At 51.9% G+C, this 21,655-nt stretch overlaps 2 protein-coding genes across 5 annotated transcripts; one reads left to right on the top strand and one right to left on the bottom strand.

The window, feature by feature from the left end:
• Positions 1 to 424: 424 nt before the first annotated feature.
• LOC144732854 (transmembrane reductase CYB561D2-like) lies at positions 425 to 10,366 on the top strand. Of its 3 annotated transcripts, none has more exons than XM_078614486.1 (5): positions 425 to 999; positions 1,179 to 1,341; positions 5,232 to 5,269; positions 7,018 to 7,254; positions 8,180 to 10,366. In XM_078614486.1, the coding sequence occupies exons 2-5, from the start codon at positions 1,209 to 1,211 to the stop codon at positions 8,447 to 8,449; spliced, it is 678 nt and encodes a 225-aa protein (XP_078470612.1). In that variant the 5' UTR covers positions 425 to 999; positions 1,179 to 1,208; the 3' UTR covers positions 8,450 to 10,366. The 3 variants fall into 3 exon arrangements, with proteins under 3 accessions (XP_078470612.1, XP_078470615.1, XP_078470614.1); XM_078614489.1 differs by having other exon boundaries at positions 426 to 680; XM_078614488.1 differs by having other exon boundaries at positions 426 to 885.
• A 2,774-nt stretch (positions 10,367 to 13,140) lies between these two features.
• On the bottom strand, positions 13,141 to 20,790 carry LOC144732853 (transmembrane protein 115-like). 2 transcript variants are annotated; one of them, XM_078614485.1, is made up of 3 exons: positions 20,574 to 20,790; positions 17,833 to 19,184; positions 13,141 to 16,524 (listed from the first exon to the last, which is right to left on the bottom strand). In XM_078614485.1, exons 2-3 carry the CDS (start codon positions 18,705 to 18,707, stop codon positions 16,305 to 16,307), a joined length of 1,095 nt encoding a protein of 364 aa, XP_078470611.1. In that variant the 5' UTR covers positions 18,708 to 19,184; positions 20,574 to 20,790; the 3' UTR covers positions 13,141 to 16,304. The 2 variants fall into 2 exon arrangements, with proteins under 2 accessions (XP_078470611.1, XP_078470610.1); XM_078614484.1 differs by having other exon boundaries at positions 20,647 to 20,789.
• Positions 20,791 to 21,655: the final 865 nt, after the last annotated feature.

The following is a 21,655-nucleotide window of genomic DNA, read 5'->3' as shown; positions in this document are numbered from 1 at the left end:
TTAAACTATTGTCATTGTCGTGCGTATTTAATGTGGCGCTGCACTCTGATGTTGTACGAGAATACAAAATTTGAAAACCGCCACTTTTTTCAAATTTTCTTGCTGTAAATTTCACACCTGATGATGATTGCTTGTGTTGCAGTCGAAACGTCGTGAGAATTTGTAGTGTTTTCTATTTTTATTTTTTTATTATTTCCCTTCCACGTGACTTTACCGAAAGAACCTCTCTCCGCCCCCGCCCCCTCTCTATATTTAAGGCCCCGTCACAGAGACGACCTCTCTCTGTGTATCTTTATGATGTCTGTCTGCTTATATGTCTGTCTATAGTTTTCTGGTTAGATTTTTGTTGCTATTTCTGTTATACCTGATGATGATTGCTTGTGTTGCAATCGAAACGTCGTAGTATGATATTATTTAATTTATTATTTTATCTTTATACGTGACTTTACCGAAAGAACAAAATAATAATTCCTGCAGTCACGAAAGCTCCAAAATTAAGATTAATTATACTTCATTACATATTCATGAGGAGGGAGGCGGGTGGCAACATCCGCTCGCTTGGCCCCGCCCACTTCGCCACACCGGAAGTGCCCGCGTCTCAGACCCACGTGGCGCGCGCCGCCGTCAACGTGACCGCAACGTGGACCCCGCGCTCTCCGTTCACGGATATGCGTTGAGGCGTAGGTCGTGGCAGACTTTGTGTGGTTTTTTTCTCTCGAACCCAGTTCGATTCCCGATCACGGGCCTCGAACTTCGAACTCTCTCCCCCCCCCCCCGCCGCCCCCAGTAACCAGTGACGATTATCTGAACCGGTCGTGGGTCGACTCAGCCTCAAAATAAATACCCGCTGCGGTGTGTTTGAACGTCGCCACTTTGGAGATAAAGGTGGGCTGGACGTGGTGTTTGGCTGCTATAAATGTCCACGCGATAAACCACTTAGTTGAGCTATCATTTGTGGCCAAGTCGCTTCTGAAGAAGAGCTATACGGACCCTTAACTGGTAAAAAAAAATACAAAATAGTTTAGTTTTTACTCACTGCTCCGTGTGCCGTGCCGGCCTTCATAGGGTCCCTGGCTACTCGCGAACGGCATTCGCTGCGTTACAAAAGAAGTCTTGTCAAGGCTACGCGGAGGGGGGAGGTGTGGGTGGGGAATTTGTTGTTGTTGTTGTGGCTGTAGCAGCAGCAGGGAGACGCGCGCGTGCACGCCATGGAGGCTGGAGGAGCCAGTGGAGGGGAGCTGTCGCTGTACGTGTGGCCCAGGAGGGCGGCGTCTCTGGGCGCTCATCTCGGCTGCGTGGCGCTCACCGTCACCCTGGCGGCGCTCAGCATGCCGGGCAGCAGTGAGTGACCCGAATGACCTCGTTAAAACAATTTAACTACGTGGTAATACTTTAAGTTTTTTTTCGGTAAAGTCACGTAGGTAAAAAATGAAATAAAAATTAATAAAAAGAAAAATCACGACGTTTCGGAGGCAACACAAGTCTCCGTCATCAGGTGGGACCGTCACAGCCAGATTTGCTGCATCAAGTGAGGCAGGGATTCCAAGTTATTAAATACCTCTCCCCCTTAACTTGTATTTAAGAACTTGCATCTTGGAATCCCTGCCTCACTTGATACAGCAAATCTGGCTGTGACGGTCCCACCTGATGACGGAGACTTGTGTTGCCTCCGAAACGTGACTTTTATTATTTTATTTTTATTAATTTTTATTTCATTTTTTACCTACGTGACTTTACCGAAAAAACTAAGAGTATGAATCCTTCCAGTCACGAAAGCTTCAAATCTAGAACTACGTGGTAAATTTCGTGACTTTAGCGAAAGACAGACCTGTTCTTCACCTGAGGACGGCTGCTTGCGTTGTGGCCGAAACGTCGTGAGAATTGTATTTTATGATGTTTTATTTTATTATTTTATTATTACCCTTCTACGTGACTTTACCGAAAGAACCAAGAAGAACTACGTTGTAGTAATATTATTCTTTGAGTCTTTCGGTAAAGTCACGTAGATAAAAAAAATACCAATAAAATAATATTATTTGGTTCTTTCGGTAAAGTCACGTCGAAATTTTTTGTATTTTTTAAAATAATATTTTCTATCTACGTGACTTTATCGAAAGAACCAGAGAATATGAATTCCTGCAGTCACGGAAGTTTTAAGTCAAAATCTTACGCGGTAGGAAGGTGGGAAGCAAGCTTCGTGTCTGACATCAAACGAAGACCAGCGTATAAAGGAACCCTCAGTGCGATTGATCGGCCCTGACTGATGCTCAAGGAGAGATGATTTTATTTATTTCACCTTAACTTAACCAGGTTAAAACTTCCTTGAGGTTAAAATCTCTTTCGCGAAGGGGGCCTGGCAAGAAGTCGGCAAAAATAAAATGATGTGAGCAGACGGAGACTGGCAGGATCACGGCTTCAATTAAGTGGTGCCTCACCACACCATTCCAGGCCAACTTACGTCTGTACCAAAAGCCCCAGAGTCTGCCTTAACTTTAGATTCGTGTGTTCATCATGAGACTCACTATAAATAACTTATCATCAAACTACAGTAGACTCTCGATTATTCGCGCTAATGACGTGGAGGACGGCCGCAGATCATTTACGTTCGCGGATAATCCAAAATTCTAACCATTTTCCGCGGATCTCCGTGTGGAAAACCATGAATATTGGTATAAATTACCGATCGATGCGTGTGCTCACTGATAACGCTTTCCTGCTTCCACGCAGTAGACTCTGCCCACGAAGTGGATGATAGCAGAGCCACGCCAATCAAAATCACTCGAACTCCGCCCCCTGTATGGCAACTACTGTACTGTAGAGGCAATCACGTGGATTTCGGATTAACCAAGACACATATTTGTTCGGGTTAAGCATGTGACTTCCAAGAATAACAATGTATAGCTGTTTTTAGATTATTAATTTGGGCTTAAAAGAACATCCATGAGTTATTAATGTATGTCAAACCTCAGGTGCGCGGTTCATCCGCAAATCGGATAAACCACACGCGGATAATCAAGAGTCGAGTGTTTTTTTTTTATTTTACCAGGTAAGGGTACCTGAGCTATATAGCTCTTTTTCAGAACCGACCTGGCTATCACAAATTAAATTTGATAGCCACATACTCTAAATGCGTGATGTTGATTCTAAATCTGGAGCGAAAAACCAGAGGACCCGGAGAAAATTCCACGCGACCACGGGGAGAGAGACGCAAACTCCAAATATACAGCAGGCATCAGTGTCGGGATCGAACCCACGACCTCCTTCAAACCAGGCGAGGTAGTTAACATCTCCTAGCCACCGTGATGATGATGAGAGAGAGACACGCAAACTCCAAATATACAGCAGCAGGGGTCGGGATCGAACCTACGACCCCCTGTATACCAGGCGAAGCAGTTAACATCTCCAAGCCTACGTGGTGATGATGAGTGAGAGACACGCAAACTCCAAATATACAGCAGCAGGCGTCAGGGTCGGGATCGAACCCACGACCTCCTGTATACCAGGCGAGGCAGTTAACATCTCCTAGCCTACGTGGTGATGATGAGTGAGAGACACGCAAACTCCAAATATACAGCAGCAGGCGTCAGGGTCGGGATCGAACCCACGACCTCCTTCATACCAGCCGAGGTAGTTAACATCTCGCCACCGGTGTGACCTGACGTGCAAGCAGTGGGAATGTGATAGAATTACCCACAAGCCAGGCAAGCGGTAGGCCATAACCAATTTGCCGAATGACCTTAAGTAAACCTCCAAACCTTACTGGTAACTTTATCTCTCCGGCATCTCTGTTTGTGTGCTCTGAAGAAGGGTTATTACCTGAAACGTCGCTGATTACATATTGTTTAAGGCCACTCAATGTTGTTATTGACAAACGTTTTGGGTGTTTTGTTTGTGCTTGTGTACCACTGCCAACGCCACCGCATCACCAAATAATTAACGCAAACCAACCGACCCCGTTTTTGGTGGTGGGATGACCGATTGACCTAATGACCTGTCCAGTGTTATTCCGTTAACTCTCTGGCAGCAATGATAACCTGTTCCGAATTCTATTTTTGCTTTTGGCAATACGTTCAATATCTATATGCCAATGTCGAGGTCTGCTAGCCACTGCGGAGAGTTCTTGTAGTTTTACTGTTCCTCCTCTGTCGAAGGAGTGCAGACCACAATGGTTTGAGATACAGTCCATATTTTTCGATTTAAAGCTTTCGTGACTGCAGGGATTCATCTTCTTGGTTCTTTCGGTAAAGTCACGTAGAAGGGAAATAATAAAATAATAAAAATGAAACATAATACAATATTATTATTTTATAATGTTTTATTTTTATAATAATAAAAATAAAACATAATAAAATAATATAATAATATTATTTTAATAATATTATTTTATTATGTTAGATTTTATTATTTCCCTTCTACGTGACTTTACCGAAGGAACCAAGAAGATACAGTCCATGGTTTCATCATTATCATCACAATCCATGGGCAGATAGCCCGTAGGTGTCCACTGGCAATTTCATCATTAGTTTACCTGTCCTAATTACCCAGTGACAAGCGTGTCACCTTATGACCCTGACGCAAAATATTCGGCAGTAGATGGGGATACTTGACACAATGGCATAGCCAGACATAGCGACCTAGTGGTCTCATAAGCAGCAGATCAGCCACGTGTTCCGCCCTAGCTCACGTTCTTGAGCAGCCTGTGTAACGTGCCTCGTGTGAGTTCATTTCCTTGTCCCTCTTCCTGTCGCTTAAGTGTCACGGTGGATACGCTTACAGCATAAGTAGTGAAGTTGTATGTACTGTATGTATGTTGCACTTCTTCCTCAGCGTACGTAGCCAACCGTGCTCATCGGAGGTGCGGAGGAAAGACGACAAACTAAACACAAACATAATTATAATTTTATTATGTTTGAATTTTATTATTTTATTATTTACATTCTACGTGACTTTACCGAAAGAACCAAGAAGATGAATCCCTGCAGTCACGAAAGCTTTAAATCGAAATTTAAACACAAACAGCAGTGTTTAAAGAAATTCGTTTTCAAACTTGATTTTAAAGTTGCATAGCTCCCGTTGGCTTCCTAATATCGAAAGCAAGAGCGTTCCAGACGGCCGCAAAAGCGCATCCGAAAGCGCCGCACGATGCGGTGGCCGTCTTTGTTTGATGGCTAGCCAAAAGCCGCTCCCGCAAGGATGACCGGAGTTCACGTGATGATGTCTCCCCCTTGTAGGTGTGTTCTCCTGGCACCCGTTCCTCATGTCACTCGGGGTAAGACGCTTCTACTGCCAAGTCATCATGAGAATCTCACCCGCGATTTCACAAAATCCAGCACTTGTGACTCAGAATCATCTATTATTGTCAGTCTCGTATACATATTTCCGTTGCCTGATGATTGTTAAACATGATACATAGAGAACTCTGATTCAAACTAAGATGTAGATGTTGCGTGCCCCACGTGACTCACAGAGTGCTGATTCTCATTAAGATGGACTTGTTGTCTGTGTGCAGCTGTCGGAATGTAATTGTAGAAGTGCCGCTATGAAACGGATACGTCGCTGACGTATAAATCCTCCATGTAGCCTACACGGCACTTGTGAATGCTGAAATGGCACACACTCACACTCGCAGTCTTAACATACTTTTGGGGCAAGTGCTGTTCGCGAGCACCTATGAAGGCCAGAATGGCATACGAGGGGGTGGGTGGTCAGTGGCGATGATTACACATCACACCTGGGTAACTCATCTGAGGCATGGAACAACTTGATTTGTAGTATTTGAATGGAGAAGACCGGTAAACGTGGATAGTTGTACCGTGGTGGATCGGGAGGACTGGAGTTTGGGAAACTCAACTTTAAACCACATTCCCCACCGCATTTTGATACGTGCGCTCTCACCCTAAACACTCTCACCCACTCAGTCTCGACACGGTGCCATCACTCTCTCACCCCATGTTTTCACCAATCTCACCCACTCTAACACCCTCACCCTCTCACCGCCTTGGCCCCTCATCACAGTCGCACCATTTTCTTCTCTCCCACTCACTGGACATCTGTGAAAAAGAGCTGCGTAGCTCATCGGATTCCTCCAGTATAAATACATTTTCTGATTCTGATCTCACTCTTATCTCACACCCACTCATCCTTCCCACCCTCTCGCCCATCTCGGCCGCTGGTCCTGCCCACCCTCATTCATTCCCGCCCCCCTTCTCCCTCTCTCACCCGCTCTCTCACCCGCTCACCGTTCTCTCTCTCTCACCCGCTCACCCCCTCCCGCTCTCTCACCCGCTCTCTCACCCGCCCTCTCACCCGCTCACCGTTCTCTCTCTCACCCGCTCACCGTTCTCTCTCTCACCCGCTCACCCCCCGCCCGCTCTCTCACCCGCTCTCTCACCCGCCCTCTCACCCGCTCACCGTTCTCTCTCTCTCTCACCCGCTCACCCCCGCCCGCTCTCTCACCCGCTCTCTCACCCGCCCTCTCACCCGCTCACCGTTCTCTCTCTCACCCGCTCACCGTTCTCTCTCTCACCCGCTCACCCCCGCCCGCTCTCTCACCCGCTCTCTCACCCGCCCTCTCACCCGCTCACCGTTCTCTCTCTCTCTCACCCGCTCACCCCCGCCCGCTCTCTCACCCGCTCTCTCACCCGCCCTCTCACCCGCTCACCGTTCTCTCTCTCTCACCCGCTCACCGTTCTCTCTCTCACCCGCTCACCCCCGCCCGCCCTCTCACCCGCTCACCCCCACGCACTCTCTCACCCGCTCACCGTTCTCTCTCTCTCACCCGCTCACCCCCGCGCGCTCTCTCACCTGCTCACCGTTCTCTCTCTCACCCGCTCACCCCCACGCACTCTCTCACCCGCTCTCTCACCCGCTCACCATTCTCTCTCTCTCACCCGCTCATCCCCGCGCTCTCTTACCCGCTCACCGTTCTCTCTCTCACCCGCTCTCTCACCCGCTCACCCCCGCGCGCTCTCTCACCCGCTCACCGTTCTCTCTCTCTCACCCGCTCACCCCCTGCAGTTCTGCCTGTTCATGACGGAGGCGGTGCTGCTGTTCTCCCCGGACTGCTCGCCGCTGCGCTCGTGGCCGCGTGCCGCGCGGGTGCGCTGGCACTGGGTGCTGCAGGCGCTCGCCGTGACCTGCGCCGCCGCCGGCCTCGGCGCCATCTGCTGGGAGAAGCAGCGCAATGGGCGGCCGCACTTCTCATCGTGGCACGGCCTCCTCGGCCTCATCACCTGCATCTACGTGTTCGTGCAGGTCGGAGGTCACGCACGCGCGCCAGAGATCGACCGCTCGCTCGAACACTCACCTGCTCACTCGCTCGCACGCACTCCCTATTGCCAGCTGATGCACCTACACCCCCCCCCCCTCGCACACTCACTTATTCTGTCACTCTCGTGCCAACTCGTTCAGCCACTTGCCCATTCATCTGCTCACCAACACGCCTTCTTATACCCACCCTGATCACTCACCCATCCACCCACTCGTTCAATAATTCCACCGCTTGCACACTCATTCAACAATTTGCCAACTTACTCAACCACTTGCCCACTTACCCACTCGCCCATTCATCTGTTGACCCGCTCACCCACGCACCTACAGGTTCACTCGCCTACCCGCTCACCAATTCATTCGCAATTCACTTGCCCACTAAAATACCCATCTGATCGCCCGCTTCTTTATCACTCTCTTGACCGCTAATCAATCCCTCCACCTGCCTTGCCTACTGCCCACTTGCTCATTTAACCAGGTGAGAACGCCAGAGACGAATAGAGGCTCAGATTTTCTGGTTTGACCTGCGTCACCACAATAACAAAAGCAATAATAGAAAACAAAGTACAGCGATAATGAAAATATCAATCGGAGCAAAAGCAACCGAATAGAAATCTGAGCGAACAAAAAACTGCGTTGCAAAAGATATTGCAAACGGTGCACAAACATTCATCGATATTTATACGTACGTGATGAAATGAGCGATTTGTTTCGTACATAATTCGTCGTAACAGTAATTTACAGATGAAGTTACTTAATATGCGTCGGGTCACTCCCGCGAATGAGACTCCTCCCGGTCCCCGTAGTTGTCACACGGTGACAAAGCCAAACGCGTGGCTGCGTAAGTTCCGCGTGGAAACCCGCGTGCCCTGTGCCCCACGCTCCCCCGCACCGTGCGACCGCACGCCAGGCTTGCTGCGGCCCGGCTCTGCTCTACCCGAAGCTGCTGTTCAAGAAGGTGTCTCTGGCCAAGGTGAAGCTGTACCACGCCACCTACGGCCTGCTGGGCTACGTGCTCGCCTGCACCAGCGTGTTGCTCGGGCTGTGCTCGGCGTGGTTCGCGGCCCGCGTCGCCGGCCCCGCGTGGCTCGCCTGCGCCGCCTGCCCGGTGCTCGCCGCGCTGGTCGCCATGAACCAGGTCACCAACGCCTACCTCTTCCAGAAGCGCGTGCAGCTGTGACGGCGCCGGACGATGCCGCCGGTCGCTCGCTGGCGCAGTCGTCATCTTCGGCGAGACCGTCAAGACCGTCCGTCGGTCGGCGGTGGCGTCGTCGTCATCGGCGTCATTGCGACCGGGATTTTAATTGGCTGAGATTAAATTTGGGGGGGGGGGTGGTGAAATCGTCATCGAGGTCATCGTTGGGTGCCGTTGTCGCAATCGGTGGCAGTGTCGTCGTCGTCATCGTCTTCCTTTTCAGAGTTTTTATTCAAAGGAAATTAAGAGACTGTTGGCAGTGTCGCGTGCACAAGATGTGGCCGCCAGCTCGTGACATCATCATCTTCGTCGTCGTCATTGAACGGCGGCGGCTTCTATTGCCCCCGCTGCCTTCGCCGCCCCACACTGACTAGCGTGGTGAAGTACGCTCAGATAACGTATGGTATCTGGAGGTCCTCATCCAAAGGACTGTCCATGTACATTACTATTATAACCAGGTGAGAGCCTCATGAGATTACTTAGCTCTTGCAATGAAGGGTTTTTACAGGTGCAGTTAGGTCATGATTTGGCCTTTTTGCGATTCAGTTATGGTTTATGATTGCAAATCGATTCAATAATTAATTCTTTATTTTATTCACGTAAGTCCTTAACGTACGATATTTATGATTTGACCGAACGTGCGCGTGCACGTGGTTTGGTATGGTGTACCCTGTGCTTACGAATCTCTGTTAATTATATTACTTAAGTAATAACCGGTTGCTCTACCGGTTATCGGTTCTATTACTCGACCGACAAGATGGCACGCAAATAGTTGGGGAAAAGAGTCTCGCCTCCGTTGCAGCGTGTGCCGCTGTACTGGAGGTGATGGGAGCAATTTGGCGGCCTTCGTTGCAGCGTTTGCCGCTGTACTGGAGGTGATGGGAGCAATTTGGTGGCATCTTCGGCTGCGTCGCGCTGGCCGCGGCTTGGTGGAGGGGGGGGGTTTCCCACCTTCGGGCGGCAGGATGTAGGGGCGGCCGCCATTTTTAAAGGGGGGGGGCCCACAGCGATCGACCATAAAAAAGTAGTGGATGAATCAACGTAATTGGCTCACCGTCACAGCTTTACAATTAAAACGAACGTCGATTACCGCGCTTAAAATCGCCTACCCCAAGCTTTAAAATATCAATCGGTGCATCGTTACTTTCCACGGTTATCGCCACTGCACCGGCCTCCTTTATTTAACCGTCTTGGAGAGCGTCGACAGAGATTCGTCGTCACTTGCAGAAGCGGGGGCGAAACAGTCGGGTGTCTTGATGTCGGAGCCACGCGTCCATCGTTCCTTTGTTTCACTGTCTTGAGAGCTCGTTGAGATTTATTTTCTGTCGCATGCGGCGCAATGTGATGTCCGCGGGCAGCGGTAACGGATGGCGATGATAACAACAATGTCGTCGATAAAGAATGGATGTGGTCGGTGGTGTGGACTAAGAGTTCACCAAATCTAAACTAACACTATTTTTTTTATTTTAGCAGGTAAGGCCCACTGAGCTCTATAGCTGTTTTTCAGAAGTGACCTGGCCACAAACGATAGCTCAACAAAGTGGCTCGTGATGTGGAAAGTTCACAGCCAAATCCGCACTTTGATTCAACAAAATCTACACGACCTTGGGTAGAACATGCAAACTCCAAATATATATATGGCCTCAGGGTCGGGCTCAAACCCACGACCTGTATAGCAGGTGAGGTAGTTAACATCTCACCAGCGCAAGATCACAAAATCACCTGCTACACACCCCGATCTCATCAGGATCTCAGAAGCCAAGCAAGCGTGAGCCTCAATAGTACCTGCTCAAACAGGTTGGTACCAGGCTGCTTCGGGACCACGAGCAGGGCAGTACAGCAACAGCCCGTTGTCGTACCGTACTTATATGATGCCGCTCGTGTGCTTCCCACCTTAGCCAATCCACACCGACCGGCGTGAAGTTCCGAGTGACCACGGCTTCCCCAGCCAGCGTGGGGAGGCCGTCATCCAGCAGTGGATTGGCAAAAGGGCTGTACGCGCAAGACGTGTGGAACGAGAACAAAAGAATGATTTGATACATCTTCTTGGTTCTTTCGGTAAAGTCACGTAGAATGGAAATAATAAAATAATAAAATAAAAACATAATAAAATGATTCTCACGACGTTTCGGCCACAACGCAAGCAGCCGTCCTCAGGTGGAGAACAGGTCTGTTTCAGACTGTCTTCTCGACAGACCTGTTCTCCACCTGAGGACGGCTGCTGGCGTTGTGGCCGAAACATCGTGAGAATCATTTTATTATGTTTTATTTTTATTATTTCCATTCTACGTGACTTTACCGAAAGAACCAAGAAGATGAATCCCTGCAGTCACGAAAGCTTTAAATCGTGATTTGATACAGCCGGGATGTATCGTTAGTGGGAGATGTTGATTATGGTTATTTAACTGGCTCCTTTGGAGCACGTGAAGACAGAGAAATGTGACTGTTTTTTCGCGGTTGTGCTGCTGTGGAGCTCTCTGGCGCGTTTTATGGTTATGCTTATTACCGCGTGTCGTTCCGCACCATGTCCGACGTTTCACTCCACAACCCTAAAGAAGCGGCTCCCAGCATGTAGAGCAAAACGTTGATTGATGATCCAGCGCTCACTGATTCACTTCAGTCATTCGTTCACCCGGTTTGGCAGTCGCCCCCCTTTGTCACTCATCTATCGATCGCTTCGACCATTTTGAGTGTTCCCGTTCATTTCACTCATTGACGACTCTGCCCATGTTGAGGACTCTGTCTATGACGAGGCGCGGCTTGTTTCATGTCATCTCGTCCACACTCTTCAACCACCACGCTGCAAGTCACAACCGCTCGCTCAGCCGCTTGCTCAACCGCTCGCTCAGCCGCCCGCTCAGCCGCCCGCTCAACCGCCCGCTCAACCGCCCGCTCAACCGCCCGCTCAACCGCCCGCTCAACCGCCCGCTCAACCGCCCGCTCAACCGCCCGCTCAACCGCCCGCTCAACCGCTCGCTCATTCACGCACACGACGCATCCACTCATTCGCTCACAAACTCACCAACTCACCCACTCTCCACATTGCAGGTCACAATGCTTTCTACTGCTTTCCTCGCAACTTCTCTGCTATGCAATCCCATCCCATCACCCCCCCCCCCTTGTTCCATTCAAGAAGAATTTGAACTTTAAAAAAATCTATGTTCTAATCACATCAGCAAGTTTGTTGCTGGCCATTTGGCGTTTTTGGGCCTGTACCCGGCACCATGCAGTACAACTCTAAAGCACGCGGGAGAGCTACACAGGATGCGTCGGTGTCGTGTCGTGTCGTGTGATTTTGAAGTCTCTTATTGTTTAGTTTTCTTGTGTACCTTGTGTTGTCACCAGGGCTTAATTTCAGCCGGGGTCTGGCCAGGTCTGCGACAGAGGAGAAAATTATATTCTTGGTTCTTTCGGTAAAGTCACGTAGAAGGGAAACAATAAAATAATAAAAATATAAAACAATAAACTTCTCACGACGTTTCGACTGCAACACAATCATCATCAGGTGTGAAAAACACAGCAAGAAATGTGCATTTTCTTGCTGTTTTTAAAAAACAATTATTTTCTTTCTGTTTTTCACACCTGGTGATGATTGCTTGTGTTGCAGTCGAAACATCGTGAGAAGTTGATTGTTTTATTTTTATTGTTTCCCTTCTACGTGACTTTACCGAAAGAACCAAAAATATTAATCCCTGCAGTCACGAAACCTTTAAATCAAGAGGAGAAAATGTTTTGTGCATCGCACACCACATCCGGTGTACCTCATGCTGGCGGGCTGTGGCTAATTAGTCGCATGCCAACTTATCGACCAGCGACCTGCAAACATATTCTGAGAGAAATGAAGCCCTGGACATTGTGTTTGGGTTTTTCTATCCGTAACGACGGTTGCAAGAAACCCCGGAGGGCAGTTTTCTACATTCCAGAGTTTTATACATCTGGGTGGGCAGATGAAGTCAACATTGAATGGTTGTTGGAACTGATACGTGTGATTTGTGATTGATTTTCGTTATGGAGGTGGGAGACTTGATCGGTTTTGGTATTGAACCCAAGAATTCTGGTTACGACCAGGATATTCTGCTGCCTTTCAACTCGCCCTCCATGTTTGCTCAGCTCCTTACCTTCCCACTAACCCAGAAACTTTTACCCATGGACGAGCCTACTCACCCCCCAGAGCTATTCCCAACTCGCTGAACCAAGTGCTCCCTCACACACCCACTCATCTGCGCAGGCACTCGCCTGCATGCTCAAACTCGCCCATCCACTCATTCAACAGATCTATTTATCCATTCACCCACTCGCATATTTCTTTACCCCACTGCTCTCCCATTCACCTGCCCACAATGGGCCATCATCCATCAACCTGCTCTCCATCCCACGAACATATTTAAAGCGCTCACATCTACTCACTTTCCAAATATCCCACTAGCACAGTCATCCAGCGGTCTGCTCTCTCAATCAGGCACCTTCTCAACCATCTGCTCACTAAGTCACCCGCCCAAACCAGTCACTCATCCACCAACTATCCCAACTACCCACCCATGAACGGACTCACTTCCTCACTCACCAACTTACCGCCCACCCATTCTGTTCTCTCACCTACCGAATTTCCTGCTCACGCATTGACGGACGGGCCGCTCCCCTACAGCTCCACTCGCTCACAACCCAGGCACAAAAAGTGACACCTATAGCTGTTTATTTAAATCCATGTTAAACGATGCCCATCGCTCTTCACGCACACGCAAACACAACTGACTGTAATTTGTAGCTTAACAAAAACCGAGTACACGCACCGTTTCGGCACGCAGTGATCTGGTATCCACGCTAAATTCTTCCACTTCACCCACTCCACATGGCCGGCTACTGGTGGTCAGCTATTGGCAATTATCTGCATTCCGATGTGCAGCAGGGGGACAGTATTTGTCAAACTCCACCGACGCACATCACCACAAGCCACAAGTACTATCACCAGATTCCGCACAGCTGTGGTTTGAATGAAGGTCAGCACATGTGGGAAGGACGGCTGGAGTGGGGTTTAAGAACCCCCTTTACTGCAGACCAGACTGGTGTGTCGGTTCGGTAGAATGGTGTGGGTAGAATGCCACGAAAGCGAATTTAAAGTCTTTCCGTTTTTTTGCATGTGCGGTGGTTTTACTCTATCACCGAGGTTAAACTTACAGTCGCAGCAATTGTCCTGGTTGGGCTGGTCTCGGGAGTAGATGCATATGCACAAATAGTTATCTATTTTACCTTCACGTTCGGTGACACTTTTGACTCACAACCTGGTTTAGTCTTGCAGTGGGGCCACTGTCAAGAGTTAAAGCTAGTGCCCGAACTGAATTCATCATCAGTGTTGGGCTGGTGTTCACAGAGGGCTCGATTAATACCTAGCTCAACCCACCCAGACAGCCCTAACCTGGTTTAACAGGCTGGTGTCATAGTAAGGGTATGTACCAGCCTCGCATGTCGCCGAACCTAGTTTATCGTGCTGGGATGATTGTCAGCGTTAGGGCTGGACCAAGACATAGCCCACACCCAACCGTGTATAGCCCTAACCTCATTTGGCTCGGTTGGGGCTGTTGCAATTCGGGTATGTGTCAGACAAGGCTCAACCCAGTTTATTATCAGGTTTGAACGGATCATCAGGGTTGGGGTCAGGGACCAAACCAGACAGACCTAACCCAGTTTGTGCTAAATAGGCTAAAGCTAAATCTGGTTTAAGGGCTATACCCCAAACATGGCCCAAGCCTGGTTTAGCATTCATGCCTGCGTTGGACTGGTCGACAGACAGCCCCAGCCTCATGTTTTTGTGTTGGGCAGGTATCGGTGTCAAAGCCAGGGTCGACAGCAGAGGTCGCAACCGGGTACCCGATACCCGGCTACCCGTACCCGGCCGGGTACGGGTAGCCGTTTGCGACCCTGGTGCGGCCGGGTACGGGTAGGCCGTGAGTCACTGGTGAGCAGCCATTTGTCACTCATTTCGGTTAGGGTACGGGTAGGGAACGGCTACCCGGCCGGGTACGGGTACCCGGCCAGGTACGGGGTAAGGAATCAAAACCCGTTTGCGACCTCTGGTCGACAGTGCCACTCTGCTCCACTTGGTCACCACAAGAAGCCTTCCTCGGTGCCTCTGATCACAGAATGAGAATCGTGGTGAACGTTGGCTGGCCGAATTCAATGTCGTCAGCACCCACCCCACTTCACCAAGCCCCAGCTGGTTTGCTAATCACCGCGAGATCCTTCAACGCCAGTCCAGGGTCTCTCGCATGGGCGGACGCCACCATGTTTGGCGGTGAACAATCGTCGACTTGGACCACCTTGCCATGGTGCACTCTCACACACCGGCTTCCCGAATCGGCTGAAACGGGATGTGGTTTATTTTCAGCGTGAGATTTACCAGTAAAGGATGCAGCAGTTGCAGTGATCGCATGATTAACAAAAACCAAGTGCCGCCCCCACCTGCCACCCCTTGTGCGGCATCGCCAGCTCAAGAACGGCTGTGTGAACGCCACTCGCCCGGTCAGTGCCAGACGTGAAAACCTGGTTTAACCACGTTCGGGCAGCTGATGCTCGAGATTCGAAAACAGGATATCTCAGAGGTGCAGGCTCACCGCCGCATCACCACGAAACTATGTCAGGATTCTGTCCCGGCCCGCAAGGGGCTGGAATGTTCGCCGTGGCGAGTGGCTGGGTGAGATTTTCACGACGACAATATTTTAGTTCTTGCACCATTCATTTAAGCTTCACACATTGTCTGATTCCTCCTGTCTAAAGCTTCTGAAGCTCCCAAGCCGATAGCCCTCCGCCACGTCAGCCATGACCAAATGCGGCACAACGGCCAACAACGAGTGCTCGTGCGGTCTCCTCGCGAGCAAAGATGAACGCTTTAAACCCGCGACTGTGCTGGCGCGTGTGGAGAGACCAAATTTAAGATGCAAGCCAAAAATCAAACAAACCGTCCGTTTAGATACACACCTCGCCTGTGTGTGTGTCTGTGCACCCAAGGGCTGCCCGACACGTCTGAAGCTTCAATAATAATAATGGCCTTTGCCTATGAAAGCTCAAGGTGTCTGACCAAAATAGAAAAGTAGGCCAAAATACCCTCCAGAGGGGCTGTCTAGAGCACCCTCTAGTGGAGGCCCTTCCGGCCTGCAGTGTCGCGCGCGCAAACAATTGCAGGGTTCCACCTTTACTCAGGAAGGCCCGTGTCTCAAGACACATTTTCTGAACGGTCCAGCTACATTGGCATAATTTCTGCCAATGCCAAAAGGAATTGATGTTTGAGAAAGTGAATGTTAAAGTTGTGAATGGGCGTGACATTATGGCACTCCGGCGATGTCACTCCCCTCGATTTTAATACGTCAGTGTCATGAAACATTGCTAGTGCTACGACAGACCACGTGAATGTGACTTTAAAATATATTTTTCTCACCTAAACAAAGTGCCAAGTTTGTGTCAGACAGCCTGGGACACAGCCTTAGCTTCGTTATCTTAAATCCATTTTGTATGCGTGCGACGTCCTTTAATTTTCAGTTTCATTTCCATTCTTATGGCGGTTTTTCTTCATATTTCGGAACGTTCTTCCGAAACCGCCTCCAATCCGCATGGGGCCAGTGTCGTCACTGTCTCACCGGCGCCAGCGCTACCACTACGACCGCCGACAAATCTTTCACACGACGAACATGGCTGGACACGCAGGGTCGAGTTTTTACGGGTCGTCTCTTCTCTAAATAAAATTCTCCCGCTAATCAACGCCGGCGCTGCAAACCGCAGCTTTCGCGATCTTCCGCTGGCGCTGCTGGCGCTACTGGCGCTGCCGGTGCCGCTTCTGCCACTGCGGCTTTTACGCCTTCACGGTGAGCGCAGGTTGCCCGGCCTGCCCGACGATGTCGGGGGAGTCGGAGAAACCGGCTCCCGTGCCGCCAGCGCCACCACCACCCGATGCCGGCGCCATCGTCCGCTCGTCGTCACTGCTCTGGTCGCCATCGTCGTCCATGTCGGGCCAGTTGGCGTGCTCGTCTCCGCGTTTCAGCCGCTCGTTCAGGGCCTTGAGCGCCAGCTGCCTGTGGTGGGGGTTGGGGGATGTAGGTAAAGGTGCAGCCCTGCAAATGCCTGCTCACACCACTGCTGGCACGAAAGGCCTGCGAGGGCTCTAGAGAGCCCCTTTATTAGCGGATATTTTTGGCCTACTCTTCCATGCTGGCCAGACATCTCGCGAGAGACACGGACAGAGGCGCATAGTGGTTAAATATTGGTTGAATTAAATGAGCAGCTGGTGCAGGGGGTCGGATACAATGAGGTCGCACTACTGAGATGCTATAGGTTGGAAGCCGAGGTTTGCTCAACCACGTTTAAATTGGGTTGTCAAGTAAAGCGAGCCGATGGTCGCGGCCCACTCATCACAATGTACATAAGACACTCACAGACTCGCGCGGAGACCCACAGACTCGCGAGGCGACCCACAGACTCGCGAGGAGACCCACAGACTCGCGCGGAGACCCACAGACTCGCGCGGCGACCCACAGACTCGCGCGGAGACCCAGACTCGCGAGGAGACCCAGACTCGCGAGGAGACCCACAGACTCGCGAGGAGACCCACAGACTCGCGAGGAGACCCACAGACTCGCGCGGAGACCCACAGACTCGCGCGGAGACCCACAGACTCGCGCGGAGACCCACAGACTCGCGCGGAGACCCACAGACTCGTGCGGAGACCCAGACTCGCGAGGAGACCCACAGACTCGCGAGGAGACCCACAGACTCGCGAGGAGACCCACAGACTCGCGCGGACACCCACAGACTCGCGAGGAGACCCACAGACTCGCGAGGAGACCCACAGACTCGAGCGGAGACCCACAGACTCGCGCGGAGACCCACAGACTCGCGCGGAGACTCGCGCGGAGACCCACAGACTCGCGCGGAGACCCACAGACTCGCGAGGAGACCCACAGACTCGCGAGGAGACCCACAGACTCGCGAGGAGACCCACAGACTCGCGAGGAGACCCACAGACTCGCGAGGAGACCCACAGACTCGCGAGGAGACCCACAGACTCGCGAGGAGACCCACAGACTCGCGAGGAGACCCACAGACTCGCGCGGAGACCCACAGACTCGCGAGGAGACCCACAGACTCGCGAGGAGACCCACAGACTCGCGAGGAGACCCACAGACTCGCGAGGAGACCCACAGACTCGCGAGGAGACCCACAGACTCGCGCGGAGACCCACAGACTCGCGCGGAGACCCACAGACTCGCGCGGAGACCCACAGACTCGAGCGGAGACCCACAGACTCGCGCGGAGACCCACAGACTCGAGCGGAGACCCACAGACTCGCGCGGAGACCCATATTACATAGAGCGTGGCCTGACCTCCTCCTCTCGGCGTCGTGCGGGTCGGCACCGTGCAGGCTGATGGTGATGGCGGACGGCGCCCCCACGTCGTACCTCTTGACGGCGCGGCCGCACAGCCCCAGTCGCACCATGGCACCGTGCGCCAACCGCGCCAGCAACGCCACGGCGGGCCGTGCCGGGCCCGGGAAGAAAACCGCCAGCTCAAAGTGCTCCGACATGTCACCCCGCCCACGCGCGTGGCTCTGGCAAAAGCGCAGGTAAGCCCAGCCAGAGAGCAGGCCGCAGGCAAAACACAGCGCCGGCCGGCCGCTCACCAGCGAAGGCGCCAGCAGCGCCGCCAACCCCAGCGCCGCGAGCACCGCGGCCGGGGCGTGGCGCAGGCGGAGGAGCAGACGTGGCGGCGAGCGCAGCGGCAGCAGCGCCGCCGCGTCGGGCCGCGTCTGCACGAGCGCCGCCAGCACGCCGCCGGCCAAACCGGCGCAGCCGCGCACCTGCACGCTGAAGAGGTAGTCGAGGTTGAAGGTGGCGACGTACAGGGCCAGGTAGGCGGCGCAGGCCAGCACGCCGGTCCCTGTGCCCACCACGGCGAGGAACGTGAGCAGCTCGAGCGCGCCCCACAGCGGCTCCAGCAGCCGGCCCGCAAGCGCCACGGTGGCCACGCTGGCGGCCGCCTCCCACGCGTGCAGCTCGACGAGGGAGCAGGTGAGCGGCGTCCACACCCATAGCATCGGTGGGATGAGGTAGCCGGGCGTGACGGCCAGCGCGTACGCCGTGTGCGTGGCGTACGACAGCAGGTAGAGCAGCACGACGGTGGCGCACAGCGCCTTCACCACCACGCTGCTGCCCGCCGCCAGCTCCAGGCAGTGCTGGCGTGCGCTTGGCACGTGTCGCATGGTGGCGCCGGTGGGTGACGGTGAAGGTTGTGACAGTGGAGGGTGTGTTGGGGGTGGCAGTGATTATTTTAGCGGAGGCAACGGTAGGTGCTATGGCGAAGGTTCTTGTGATGATGACGGTTGTGCCTGTGGTGGTAATGCCTCCCTAATGAAGTGTTCACCGGCACCGCCCTTCCAGCGACCGGCACTCAACCACACCCCTCGGTTACGGCTGCCAGTCGCGTTCTGATTGCAGTGCGACACCGGTGCAGCGCCGCAGCGTTCGGTGTCGGGTATCGGCCGGTGGGGTCGACTCAAAAAGAGCAAGTGGGAGCGAGTGCGGGACGAGCATAGAGGGGGCGAGTAAATGGTGAGCAGCAGTCGATTTCCCACCGGCACCGATCCGACCCGTAGCTTCACCACAACCGGTGTCGAACTTGACCTGAAGAAGCTTCGGTGGCGGCGGCAGTCGCAGAGCAAAAGTTGAATCCTGGTTGCCTGAAACGGAGAGACACTCATTCAATGTCTGGATCCCACTCTCGCACCAGCCCAACGGGAGGCTTAACTGGGTTAAAAAGACTGTGGCTAATCCTAACTCTGGGCCCCCGAAGCAAAGCCGAGTTCGGACTGTGCCTGGCTCTGGCCCCTAACACCATTGTCTCCATGAGCCACAGATGTCACGTCCGTGGGAGGAAGCAGGGGTGAAAACTCAAGTCGATCCGAGCTTGACTGCGCATGCAAACGGTGGAAATCATTTTGAGTGTGGCAGCCAAGATAAAAGCCAATTTGGGTATAGCTCTGCAACACAAAACGCTTGCAAACCTATTAAATATGTACGACTCCCTGTAGTTGAGTGTAAATCCTCGTGATTTTTTTTTAAATAAACTACGACTATTACCACTCGTAGTTCATTTATATTTGCGGCCTCATCCACAGCTGGATGATAGCCCTCCTGCCCCTCCCCCCCAAGGCCGTGAGGGTTGTTTGACCATACTTCACCACGTTGGTCACTGCGGGTTGGTGGTGAAGCCGTTATACGTCGTAATCATCAACGTTATTATAAACATTATTACTTTGGCAAGACACCCGAGGTCACAAGCGTAAAGTAAAAATGTCGCTTCAGGGGTCAACTAAACCCAATGATCACGGAACGGTCGTTAAAGCAAAGTACCACTTTGTAAAGTCCCAACGCTGGCTTCTTCTAAGTTTAAGCCGGACTCGTTGGCGCCATGGTAACGTCCAATTTCCACATCGGGCTAAACAACACAGAGGCATGTTGACGGTCGTTAAAGCAAAGTACCACTTTGTAAAACTCCAAAGCTGGCTTCTTCAAAGTTAAGCCGGACGCGTTGGGGCCATGGTAACGTCCAATTTCCACATCGGGCTAAACAACACAGAGGCATGTTGACGGTCGTTAAAGCAAAGTACCACTTTGTAAAACTCCAAAGCTGGCTTCTTCTAAGTTTAAGCGGGCGCGTTGGGGCCATGGTAACGTCCAATTTCCACATCGGGCTAAACAACACAGAGGCATGTTGACCAAGACAAAACATCCGTTGTTCTGTACCCCTATCCTCCCACGTCTACACCGTGCCCCCCCCAGCCCCCCAAACCAAGATTAACCAGCGTGGTGAAGTATGGTCAAATCAACCCCCCCACATTCTCACGACCCGCACGGAGGCCTTCATCCAGCAGTGGATTAACAATTAAATTGTACAGTGCGACCGGATAAGCCTCTCCCGATGCTAATCAGCAGCAATTCGCGTCCTTACATATCATCACGTCGTTACGAATGTCGCGAAGAATCATAAACATCGTGATACAATTTACATTAATTAATGAAACGAGCTCCAATCTTTCGCCATCATCGCCGCCGCCGTCGCCACCGACCTCTGGACCTCTCTCCCGGGGCGAGTTCGCGTCTCGGCGAAGGCGACGAGAAGCCACGGGAAGGAAAACAAACCTCGGCGCCTTCTCCTCAGCAGCCTCCGCCTCGTCAGCCGCCTCCTCGGCCGCCGCCTTCTTCTTCGCGGGACCGACTCAGGGCCGCGGCCATCGAACGACGTCCTGCTGACGTCTACCGCGCTGACGTCATTTTACTTGTTAGTTTGCCACGGGCGTGACGTCATCACGCCTCAGAATTGTCACTTGCCTCCTGCGGGTGACGTCATTCCGCGGCCAACGACGTAATTAGCCTTGTATTTTGCCACGGGCGTGACGTCAACACGCCTCAGAATTGTTGCTTGCCTCCTGCGGGTGACGTCATTCCGCGGTCAACGACGTAATTTTGACTTGTATTTTGCCACGGGCGTGACGTCATCACGCCTCAGAAATTTCGCTAGCCTGCTGGTGACGTCATTTCGCGGCCAACGACGTCAATTTTACTTGTTATTTTGCCATGAGCGTGACTTCTTCACGCCCCCGAATTTGTCGCTCGCAGCCTTGAGTGACGTCATTCCGCGGCCAACAACGTCATTTGCCTTGTATTTTGCCACGGGCGTGACATCATCACGCCCCCGAATCTATCGCTCGCATCCTGTGAGTGACGTCTTTCCGCGGCCATCGACGTAATTTTTTTACGCAATGTGTGTGCGTTTGTGGCTTTAAAATATAAAATACACTTACAGTAAAACTATAATAAAAATGTTTTTGTCTTACGAAGTAAGGCCCGCTGAGCTATGTAGCTCTGTTTCAAAAGCGACCTGAACACAAATGATATCTCAACCAATGTGGCTTATCACGTGTAAATGTATAGCAGCCAAATACAGCACTGCTCTCTGAACGCGTGATGTTGATTCTAAATGTGGAGGGGAAACTCGGAGGACCAGGAGATTTAAAAAAAATCCACGCAACCACGGGAAGAGAGAGAGACACGCAAACTCCAATTATACAGCAGGAAGGCGTCAGGGTCGGGATCGATCCCACGACCTCATGTATACCAGGCGAGGTAGTTAACATCTTATGCACCGTGG

Source organism: Lampetra planeri, chromosome 44 (genome assembly GCF_965212315.1).
Source record: "Lampetra planeri chromosome 44, kcLamPlan1.2.h2, whole genome shotgun sequence".
NCBI classification, from domain to species: Eukaryota; Metazoa; Chordata; class Hyperoartia; order Petromyzontiformes; family Petromyzontidae; genus Lampetra; species Lampetra planeri.
Note: the sequence above shows the minus strand (reverse complement) of the source record. Positions and strands in the feature narration are given on the sequence as shown.